This window comes from Temnothorax nylanderi, unplaced genomic scaffold (assembly GCF_030848795.1).
Source record: "Temnothorax nylanderi isolate EJ_2023f unplaced genomic scaffold, tnyl_v1.0 TNYL_tig0291_pilon, whole genome shotgun sequence".
Lineage (NCBI taxonomy): Eukaryota > Metazoa > Arthropoda > Insecta > Hymenoptera > Formicidae > Temnothorax > Temnothorax nylanderi.
Window position 1 is genome coordinate 78,915 of NW_027249353.1, and position 12,386 is coordinate 91,300.

The 12,386-nt window shown below is 44.7% G+C and overlaps 1 protein-coding gene across 1 annotated transcript in view; it reads right to left on the reverse strand.

Annotated features, from left to right (window-relative positions):
• Positions 1–12,386, reverse strand: part of LOC139780664 (tyrosine-protein kinase Dnt) — a 70,380-nt gene that overhangs the window by 42,713 nt on the left and 15,281 nt on the right. The window contains exon 2 of the mRNA XM_071719385.1: positions 4,855–4,988. Within this exon, the coding sequence (XP_071575486.1) occupies positions 4,855–4,988 (134 nt within the window). The remainder of the gene's footprint in view (positions 1–4,854; positions 4,989–12,386) is intronic.

The following is a 12,386-nucleotide window of genomic DNA, read 5'->3' on the forward strand; positions in this document are numbered from 1 at the left end:
CCTCCGTCATTGTCTCCCGTTACACGGCCGCAAACGTGGCCGTTCTTCGACACCGAAAATCTTCCGTGAATATTTCAGGAAAATTACCGCGCGTTCGTCGGGCGCTCGGGTTTCCAGCGATTATGTCGTATAATCCGCGGTGAGTGCGTTTGTCATAGCCACCACGGCGACGGCGGCGGCGGCGGCGGGGGCGGCGGGGTGTCGGGGTGTCGGGTGTCCCCGTGGGTGATATTCCCTGTTATCCGAAACACGAGGCTGTTATCCCACAGCACTTACCATACGTAAGCGTCGCGAACGGAGCCGGAAGAACGAAACGGGGCCGGTGGAGGGGGGGGAAGGGGGCGACTGGCGGATGGACCGTGGGGGCGGGAAGCCGGCCTCCGGATTACCACGGAGACATTAATCACCCCCGCGTCACCCCAACCAGCGTGATCTCAGTGAATTTGCAATTAATTCGAAATTGCCGTCATCGTCGCACCGTAAAGGCGCACGTCGTTTACACCGTGCATACATATCGGGAGCGCTCGCGGGACGAGATACGACCCGCGTCCGTTCCGATTGCGGACACGTACGATCGCCGGTGATGAATGAGCCGCGGCTCGGATTTCATTAATTAACGGAAGTGGCCGGAATTCGATGGTACGTGGGATCCGCGTCATTCGACAAAGCGAATACATCGCCGAGTGCATCGCAAATTGGTATTTAGCTGTTAAAGGATATGTTCTCCCGAGCGAATATTGGTTTGATCTGATTCTCGCGAGAATTTTAACGCAAAAGCTTAATTGCGACGCTATTCCGCGCTAAGAATCAAAGGTTCATGGCGATATACAAGTTTTGACGTCAATATCTGATGGACCGGCATAAGAACAACCGTATTTTCTAATAAACTTCAAATGGATTTTTGTTTAGTAGCAATCTAGATGCGTATCTATTTTTTAAAGCTTTTTAAATTATTATTTTAAATTATATTAATTAAATTATATACTACAGTTTCATATTAGATCTGAAAAATCATTAATATAATTATTTATTTTTAAAGATACAACTTTTGCAATTTTTTCGTCGAGTATGACTACATGTTGCTACTAACGTTACGCGTTTCAATTAAATAAATGCGCCATTCCCATGATAGACAGGACAGCACACGTCTAATTGAAGAGAGGCCCCTGACAGATCATCAGACATGTCAACCATGATAAGACAAGGGCGACAGATCGAGCTCTTCGTAAGGGTGCGAGCGTCGGACTCGACTGTGGGTTACAGTAATATCCTTTTTTCTTACGGGGAATACGCCCCATCGAGTTCCCATCGGCCCCGAGAGACCAACGGTATTACAAGTAATTGTCGCCCTGGGGAGATCGCAGATCGACCCTATATCCACCCCAGCTCCCAACCCGATCTCGAGAGCGAGACAAAACGAGGATGCGGGAGGAAGGAGGCGAGGCGAAGGAAAAATGAGTGGCGGAAAAAAACGAAGAAAAAAAAGATAGAGGAAAAATACGATACGTAGGAAAACACGGTGGAAGGAGAAAAACGTATAAGCGAAGTAAGAATACGAAGGAAAATAACACGAGATATGAAAAAAGAAAAATCAGCTTCATGAAGAAGGACGAGGAGAGGGGAAAAAAGAAGAAGAAAGGATCGAGAGAGAACAGGAAAGAATAGTACCGTGTACCGCCAGACTGCGACACCCTTCCTACGTTTTCCACGACCCTATCGCTATATACCCCGGTCCCGACTCGAGGGAAAGAAAAAAAAGTAGCGCGGAACTTTCGCCTAACAAGTGGATGATTCACAAATCATCCCCGATTCGGGGCCCGACGCCACCCCTCGTCGATGAGAAACTTCATTTCAGTCTATATCCTTGTCCAGAACGACCAATAACTCCCGTTTCGCCGCGGGCGACGAATCCAGAACAGAGAGATAGGAAGAAAGGACCGGGGAGGAAGAAATAAACGCGTAACACTCCGATCCGTGAATCGAGAACCTAATCGAGAGTGCTATCGCTCGAGGTTGCTTCCGCCTCCTCTGTTACTTCGCAATCTCCTTTTGCTTTCTTCGATTTTTCTCGCTTCGTTCCATTTTTCACTGCCGCAGCGCGACGTCTTCCGAGGGCAATCTTACGATGAGACATGTTAAAAGTGAAAAATAGCGTTTCCTTCCTGTTCGCGCCGTCAACAATGAGAGCCCGGCGACGCCCGATTCCGTCGAACATCTCGCGACCGGAATACCAGAGGAATTATACACGGAGCGATACGCGATATTCGTTCGTAGGGAGCCACTCGATAGATGAAACTGTCGGATAAGGCGAGTAACAAAGTGTCGTGACTCATCTCGATCGAACTCGGTCGGTCCAGATGACCAGATTAGTTGGGATGCACATCGGGATATCCTACTAGAGATCTCTCATCCGATCGCAGGATGCAGATACGCGGAAATCGAACGACACTCTGGTGAGTCAGAATCACGACGAATATATGTAGCGTTCCCCTGATAGAGGGAAAGTTTTTGCCCCGATAAAACCGGATAACACTATGTTTAATCGAGTCGCTGTTGAATGTGCTACGAGGCATCATATCTCAACGCGCACAAATGTGTTTGGACGGTATTTGCTATGCTTTTAGCTGGCAGCAAGAAATTTCCAACATATATCAGAGCCTCGCGAAAGCATTTTAACGTTTCGCACGTGCATCACCTGTGTCTACCATTTATGAGTTTATTGATAAATCTTCAGAAACTATCTTCTGAGAGAATATTTAACTCAAGATATTAGAATTCTAAATATCTAACGCAAGATAGAATGTAAACGTAAAACACATAGTTCTAAAAAGTTCTAAAAGTTCTTTAAAAAAAAATAGTAAAAGAATGTTTAAAAGATTATTTTGATAAACGAAAAAAATATTTAATAATATTTAATTTTTCTCAAAGTAAATTTTGAATTTAGAATTCAAAATACTTTGACACACCAATTTCCATTCCAATATTAATAATTTAACATTTACATACCGTTCAAGCAATTTAGAATCAATGAAGCGCAAACTCTTTAACTCTTTAACGAGTAGCTATCGTGGAACTATCTGCACGAAATTAAGTGACCAATTTTCATGCTAGTTCTCGTCCCGTTACGCACGCCGTTCTTCTATTCTTTCGCCGTCTCCGGCCGTTTCCAGCAGCGAAACTCTTCCGTCGTGTCGAAAGTGAGCGGGAGATAAGGCGAAACGACGGCTCCGTGATCACGGAAATGGCGCGATTTCGCGGTTAACGAACCTACGGATGGGTCCACGAGATAACGGGTAAAAGGTGGAGGGCTGGAAAACACTCCCTTGCGGGATAAGATGGGTCGCCGTGGTATTCCCGCAATAAAGCGTCGCACCGTAATGGTACCAGATGTATGTTATACATCTACGAGCGAGTGGATGGACGTCTTTCCGACGGTCGTGACGCGTCCAACAACAGGCTAGGATTCGTGGCACGAACATATCGGCCTTTTACGGACGCTCGTTCCAAAAATCCCTGGATTCAATGAATTTGCGATACGAGTTCCATTTCAACGTACGAATGGCGACAAGAAAGACTCGTTGGCGTCATTTAAAGTAACTCTGCGGTCAAATAAGCGCGAGCAAACACGAGCCAGTATACGAAACGTCTTTTTAAAAGCTATATATTTATAAATTTCTGTTTTCGTATGTTGATCTTATAACGATTTCATTAATTCACTTTGTGTTGATGTATATAACGATATTTTTAGGGGAATTACTCTATTTATACTATTAATATATTCCATACTAATGTAAACCAAAAAATGGCTAATTATCTATATATTTTTAAAACGATTATTGCATAGAATGCTGCTTCGTAACTTTCTATTTTTCATTATTCAATGTTCTTGGACAAAATCACTGCAAATAACAAATTACATGATTCTGTATCATCTTTAACGATGACTAATTATACAAAGAGTGTGACAGAACGAAGAGACATGATGATGTATCGATTGAAACTAATCGGCCGAATAATAATCGACAGAATTTGGTACGGCGGTCACGATCAGTCAGACGCAACAGCGGTTAGTTGTAGAACGGAGATTTCCTTGTCGTTTAACATCCGATCGCGACTTTTCACGTTTTTCCCGCGCCCTACCCACATCACGAGGGGTTTCGAGGGCGCGTTCGGTTTCCTTGGTGACCGAAGGGAGCGCAAAACCGAACCGCACGGCGTGCACCGGCCTCGCTCCGTCCCTTTCACGCCCAGGCCATCTGTTTGTATTTCATATTGATAGAGTATTGATACAGACCTGCACACCGTCGTGTCTCACCCCCTCACGAGCCGTGCCGAGCCCCTCTTAACCCTCGGCGAACACCCCCGGTAAACCACCGTGACGGGCCATCATCCCGCAGCGGAACGTAAACGAGGAATACCGTGTGTTACCATTCCAGCCGGGGTCACGTGTTTACTTTGTTCCGCATTGTTGCGTCTCGTTAATCGCCGGCGGAAACGTTTTGCTCGAGCACACGGGAGACCCGTGCTTTTAACGTCCCTCGGCGGCAGCGCCGCGGATACACGAAACGTGATTTCTTTCGTAACCGAGGATGTAAAAGAGAGATCTTGAAAAATTCCGCTTGTATGACGAAAGAAATCTTTTGCGTAGAACGTGGTTATATATACGAATATCCTTGCAACAGTCTTGTATGACGTATGACGTATGTCGTATACTAAAAAAAACCCCAGAGTCTTTTGCTTCGAGCAGATATCGAGGCAAGACAAATAAATATCAAATGGGGATTGAAATTGTAACTCGTAGGCTTGGGTGCTTGATTATGCTAGAAGCGTCTTCACCTAGATATATGTACTTACCGGGTGTCCTACGAGGCTCTGCCATGAAAATTCTAGATCCGCTATGTTAGCCGGCACAGGCACGACGAACTTCATCGCGTACGTGTTGACCACCCCCTCCCGCACGTAGTACAACTCGGCCTCGAGTTGTACTCCTGAAAGCAGAATAGCGGAGTGTATCGATTGGACGATCAATTATGAAAAAGCTGTACCATGCCGCCGGCAAAGTTTCCCTCCGCCGCCTGCTCTGTCCCCTCCCCCTCCCCCTCCCCCCGATGAATCGACCGATCGCGAACTACGGCACGTGCAGCCCTTCGTTATAAGTTGGGGACATTGACCACGGTCGCGCGTCTTCTTTACACCAAGTATCGCAGTTGTACGGAATTCATTTCCATGGAAACTTGAGGAGGCAGAATATAATTTCGCCGTGGAGCAAACTTCTCGTTTCAGCGGCACACGAATCGCGCAGTGCGCATTATTATTGTCGGAGCTTTGATAAAGTATTATGTGATCCTCCTCTGGATATATCTTTACGACATTCCGCGCTCGCGTTAATCTCCTTCTCGATCTTATCGTCGCAGCACGCTGTACACTTATACGTAGACTCGTGTATAGAGATTTAAAGATTAAAAATGAGGAGAACGGCGGGAAGAGCGAAATATATCACGAGCGCACACATACGTCGACGTATGATGTCGGCGTGGCAGGATTGAGATCTAATACGACGATTATTATCGGCATATTTCTCATACGGCGAAATCGTATCTCGGGGAATATCTACCGCGAAATAACCACGGGGATTCCGCGAACGGATTTATAATACGGATCCCGTCGATGCCAGGTATACCCCCCATCCTACTCCGCTTCTCGGCGCACATCCTCTTTCTCAGTGTATCACGGTCTGAAAATTCCTCTTGGGCACTCACACGTGTAGTCGCGCACCCCCGTCCCCCGCGCGACGCCCCCTTGTCAACCCCCAGCCCGAAAAATCTCGTGTAGATACATAAGGATCTCTGAATTTCCTCGGGCGATCGGATGCGTCATCCGTCTGCCTTCACGTATGACTACGCAATTCGATATCACGCTCGCGAACAAGCTCTGTCAGATATACCCGTACGTACATAGGTAACGTACGTACGTATCCGTCGTATTCGACGTCGCGCTACGGCGCAACCGTGGTCACGTTTGCTCCGCGATAAGACCCCCCTTTAAAGAAGCGAGATATTCAGATCCGTAGTGCTGTACACTCGGATGGAAGAGAAGCACGTAAAATGCAGTAAAAGACAGGAAAATGGAAACAGGAGCGAAGAGGAAAAAAGCAGAGAGGATAGAATGTTTTACAAATCCGTATGACAGCATGCTGCGAGCGTAAATACTTGTCGCGATTTGACGTAAGATATTGAAAAATTTTGTCCGCTCTTGAACTGTTACTCGCTATTAACACGTCTTTGGTTTAAGCACTAGATTTATATTTTAGTTAAAATATATAACACTCTCGGCAGCTATTTCTACTTGAACTTAAATTGTTATATGCAGTAACTTTTGTCGAGAAATATTTTTGCTGCTATTTCTATACGGTGCTGTTTTCAGGCATCCTCACATTACGCATTGTGTACCGGGGCCAGGAAAGTTCTAACTGTAGTAGCAAATGGGAACCACTCTGACTCTAAATGGTCTGACTCTGCAGAGAGTTCTACTACTGCTTTTGTGCTCTCAGCTCTTTGACAGTTGAAAGTCTACATTTAATTTCTTGATTATCCGTAATAGAGTAGTCCTATTCACTTTCGAAAAATATATTAAACGTTACGTCTCTTATAATACCTTATAATATATAAATATTATTATTTTAACAACATTTTGAAATTTATTGAAGACAAAACTACTTGTCTGCAATTGTTAGACATTTTATAATATAAATGCATAGATTTTTATTATTTATTCGCGTACAGATTCACATCATCTGTCAGCTGCAAAATAAGATCTTAATGAAATTGGAAAAATCTTAATGGACTATACACTCTACTTTTTTGTGTGTGTGCAAGTACAGCGTCGAGCAAGACGCGAATGCCCGTGATACGGTTTAGCGATAGCTTAGCGTTTCGTGAATATACGTATACATTGAAATGCTGGTAGTCGAAGTTTAAGGCGGCGTCGGGCGGGCTCGAGGGTAAGCGTAGTAAGAAGATTAAGTAACTTTCTACTTCGTGCCCCGGGTCTTACGGAGGAAAGACTAACACCCGGCAGAGAAACTGATAATGACAGTCGGCCGTGTATTAAGCGAAACATCCGCGAAATCGAATTAATCCCTCTGTACTCCATTTTATTATCAGACGTTAATCCCGGCTAAAGTGGAGAGTCGTGTCTGACTAAATAAACGCTTTACCACTTGCACTTTAAGACGCCCCGAAATTCGTCGCTTTCGCTACTTAATGGCATTGTGTTACGCGTATCCTGCATTTGTAAGGTACATTTTATTCTTCAAAAAGAGGATGTGTTCAATGGTATTATCATATTCTGAGAGTTGCATGAGATAATGAAACTGCCTCTTACTCACGTAATCAAGTAAAGTGTAATCTCCTAAAGCTAAAACCTAAAGATATAAATATCACTCGTAATTTATATCTAATTTTCATGTCAAACGGTAGCGTAAGTAATTAGAAGATTTTCTGGATAGAAATGTGCTCTATCATATAAACGCGTCAGTTCGGGACGCAAACGCGCGTTGACCTCTCTCAACGACATCGAAATTCTCACTTGATTCATCGTAAAAATAATACGAACGACTTCACTAATAGGGGACCCTTTTCATTACGAACTCCAGTGAACGATTAGTACTCAGTTCCAGCCAATTAAATCACTCGCTCGCGAAATGGACGCGCGCGGCCAGCCGGAAAATCGCGAATTTTCTTTATTACCAGCCCCCTTCCCCCCTCCCCACCGTGTAACGCGTCGCGAGGTAGTCGGGGATGCAAAGTTGTCGGGGATATTTATACGTCGGTTTATCAGTCGCAGCTATCCGAGTCTGTACCCGCGGGAATGCCGCACACGTAAAACGGGAACGGCTTCGGGATATAGCGGAAGGAGCGAGAGCGAGCGGTGGGACTATGAGCGTGCCGAGAAAAGCGTGTATTCTCTGTCGCGCGCGCGCGAGCGCACCTCGCTTCGTCTCCACCGTGGAGGAGAGCCTGAGAGAGACTCGGATGGTGCGTTGGAAAGCCGGGAGAAAATATTTCACAAGAAGATAAATCTTAGACGATCCCACGAGGAACGAGCACGCGCAACTAACTCAGGTGGATTAAGTTCCGCGATATCGCCCGGGGGTTTCGAGTGGGCAACAAATGGACATAATCAGGTTGTGCGCCGCGCAGCTATGGCACAAGCCCCGTTGCATTACGTTGCCAGGATTACGTGGGGACTTCCTGCGTGTAGACGACCCACGTATATATACGACCCCCCGCACGACCGCCGCCGCCGCCGCCGTAGATTTCATTTCACGGCATGCCGCATCTTCGTTTCGACGTGCATTAAAGTTCGAAGCGGCGAAAAGTTAGCGGCGCGCGAGCGAACGTGTAATTGCGCCGCGCTCTACGCGTGGTTTTGCAGCGTCGTGTACGTCCGCGCTGCTTAAATTGGCGTGCCGCATCTACGGGGCAAACTTTAATACACGCGCACGAGAGAATGAGAGCGAATAATATATATATTAAGTGCATATTTTTCTCCCTGGAGAAATACAGCATCTACTTATTTAAAATATGTCTTATTTTGATTCTAAACGAGACGTGAAGCGCAACCATTCTTCGCATTTTCCGAATTCTTGACATTAAATATCTGTCTCTAGTAAAAAGCTTCTGGCGAAATAAATCCCTTTTCGTTCTGTTTAAAATTACTTGGAAAAAAAACAAGATATTACTTATTGCTTTCACACATGCTTAATTCCGCTGGAGATATATTCATAGAGCTGTCACGTGTCGCATTTCCTCCACGGCAATCTTTCTTCAGTCTTTTTACATATCTTCGAGAAGTACCCGCGTATAAAAGTTTCCTATATCTTTCAAGGCATGGAAATTTTGTAAGGCGCGGAGACTTGTGAACGATGCTAGCGTGCAAACATGCAAGCGCGCGTGCAAATATCATTTATTTTATCTTTTATTACATAGTTTGTCCTTTCATATGATAAAATCGCGGTCGAATCCATCAAATCACGTGACGTATCTCCCACATGCAACCGCGCGAGATCACGGCCGGGTCACAGGGCGATCTATCAATTTGCCGTCGAGATCACGGAAGGAAGAATTTAGGAAGAAGGGCGGGCCGGTTCTCCTGTCTTGTCCCGTGGGAGATGGCTCTCCACTCTGGATGAGAGTACGGGAACGAGGAAGATAGTTTATGGATGCTTCTTCAGAAGTGAAGCTTCATCTACGGGTAGGGCTTCCTGCATTGATGGTGCTAAGTAGAATACCGTGTTTGGCATATGAACGACTATCTTGGGTCATTAAAGCAGAGTGCGATTTCATTTACTGTGTTATCCTCAGCTGTCTCTAAGCAGAAATCTCTAAGGACCTATAGCTATCTCGTCGAAAATTTCAGTTGTCAAATAATTGATCGCGGTTATTGGCTGAACACTCCCGTTAATTTTTTCCTAATTAAATGCTATGTTTAGAAATATGCCGAAAGACATTATTTGAAGTTAAATATACATGTGTGTCACTTCGAGGCGGAAAGTCTCATCTAGAAGCATATACCATACCCGGAAAATTAAATTAGCATAGGGATTGACGTTGTGTATCGCAGACTGATGCGACGCCAAATTGAATTTGAAATAAACGCGCGCGAGTAACTGCGTTTCGTACAATCCTCTGTCAGTAACGTAAACGGTTTGCAAAGTTTGAATTTTGAAGATCACACCCAAATATTACGTACGAGGTATTCCACAATTCGGCGAATTTTTAAATTTTAATGGCAGATTCTTTGAAATGAATTTGAAATCGAGTTTTACTTAGCGAAAATGCCAAGGGAGGATTATATTTGTCGCAACTTTCAACTTCCAATATCATATATTTTTATTTGAGCTAAGTTTCAAATTAATAGTCTATTAAAATAAAATTCACTTGAAATTGAGAAATATGATTTCGTTGTCAATAATATATAACGTGCGATATCTTCTAAATATAAGATAAAATAAGATTTATATTAATAGAAAAACATATTTAACATTGAACAATCTTTACAATTATTTGAAATAAAGTAAACTAATCTAACTAATCTATTATCTTTTGTCATCACGTGGAACTAACAAGTCTAATTTATTAGCATGGTTCCATGTTTTAGCATATGCTTCTGGGATCGTTCGCCTCTAAGTCGCGACAATCCATTAACATTGCACACCGCGCAATTTGTATTCGCCTAACTGCCGGGCTAAGCGCACGAGGCGCACGGCTGTTCTTTAAGTGGATATTCCAAGCGCGCAGGAGGGAAGACACGCGAGGGTTCGATCAGGGTCAGGAGCCAAGGTAAACACATTAAGGATACAACATCCTGCAGGAAACACATACTCCCGCCGATAGGGGGAAACTCCGCGTGCGTCGCATGGCTGACTACGACGGAAATTCGAACGTCTCGCGGATCGCCGGAGATGGAAAAAGTCGCGTGGGTGGAGGAGTGGAGGTCGGTATCCCCTGGAAACTAATCTCCTGCGCTCGGATCTTGTTTCCGCCGATCGCCGTTTCCACCCGTTTACCCCCTTCGTCAGTAACGAGCGCGCTCCTTTTCATCCAACGATATCCCGTGTCCACGGGTATTCGTGTCTCGGATACTCGACTCACCCTTCGTTTAACTTCGCCAGTTTCGCGGATTTGTGTTTTTTTTTTGTGATTTTGTTATTTCGCGACACTTCGCCAAAAGATTGATTACTCTATTTGCAGTAACTTGACGATGACACGAACGCAATGTCTTTTGGTTTACGTAATACATTTCAATTAACATGGAAAATATTTAAATAAATATATTTACTCTTTGAAAAAGTTGCGTACTTTCTTTATCGTATCTGATAAATGTACCCGTATGTTGTATGAGACTCAGCACCCTGGATTTTCATGCGCGATGGACTGCAAATATTGGAACTCTAATGATTGAAAGAGTCGCGAGGAACAATCGATATACACTGGTGCATCGAACCGAGCGCAGTGCGGCACCTCGGTACGACCTTGAGCAGTTTCCACGATTCATTTTATCTGAGTCATTTATCGCGAGATCCGCGCCTGTGCGAGCGTGTGCGTTGGGCGCCGGATGGAATTCCGTAGGAGTCATTTATTGTTCCCGAGGCGGCGGCGACGGCGCGTAGAGTGCGCGGCGTCACGTCGACTAGTCGAATTTGCAATAAAGAAGATAGATGCGATGGAAGGAATATCTCGCCAGAAGCTAATCTTTTACTCTTCCACTTCGCTCGGTCTTCCTCCCTCATTCGTTATTCATTAGAGTCCACCTTGTTTCACCGGCAAAGCGATATGGTACGAGTTGCAGTTCGCTGCGAGAGAGAGAGAGAGAGACTCGACGACGTACGAGGGGATGGAAACATACGTAACGTGAATTTACTTTTGTTACCTCTTTTGCGGTAAAAGTGCCTCTTTGTTGAAATTTATTATTATACCTGTTTTTATATCAAAAGTAATTTATAATGTTTCACCAGATTTTTATTATTAATTCCGTTTATGTGGCTTACACTTCCCACATTTTTTCTACATACTGTGCTTCCTTCTTTTTCTTATAATAGCAGAACTTATTTCATTTCAAGCGCGAAGAGCACCAACCATTATTTTATTTCAAGTTTAAAGTGACCAATTTTTTAAATACTTATTTGTACACTTTGTGTCGAACTTCGAGTGAAAGAGAAAAGCGAGAATAGCGTAAAAAAAGCAAGAATCAGGGGTTAGAGCAAGCTGACGTCATTTTTCGCAAATTATCTCGACAAAAGTCCAAACCAACCGCCTTCTGTGCTCGTGAGTTTTCTCTGAAAATTATCTACATTCGTTCAACGGCAGTCCCATCTTTTGAAAACCTTTCCCCATTCTATTGCCGGCTTTCTCTTCGCTCGCTTCGTTTCTAGTTTTCGACGTCTTGTCCGAGGTTTCGTCGAATAGTTGGCGTAAAAGAGCTGAGGGCGAATGCCGCGGAAAATCAACGACGAAGTAGAGAGGAAAGGGGAGAAAACCGAGAGAAAAACGGAAAAACAAGGAGTTAACGGGAGAAAGACAAAGCGGAAGGGGCAAAAAGAAGCGGACGAGTCTTTCGGGACGGTTGTTCCTCGAAGTTGGCCACGAAAGAGCGTCGCGTCCTCGTCTAGTTGAGCGGGATGTTTGTCTTTAATTAAAATCAGTCGCAACTCGCCTGTTCCGCGAAAATTCGCCGTTGCTTTTCCCCTATCGCACGCTCGGTTTGCCTCCCTCCCCGCGTCGTTCGCCTGTCGCTTTGTTCGGGCAGAATTCTTAATATTCAATTATACCCCCCGTGCTTTTAATTAGTTGTGCACGGACCCTCGGGCGCGATTGTCGACGAGT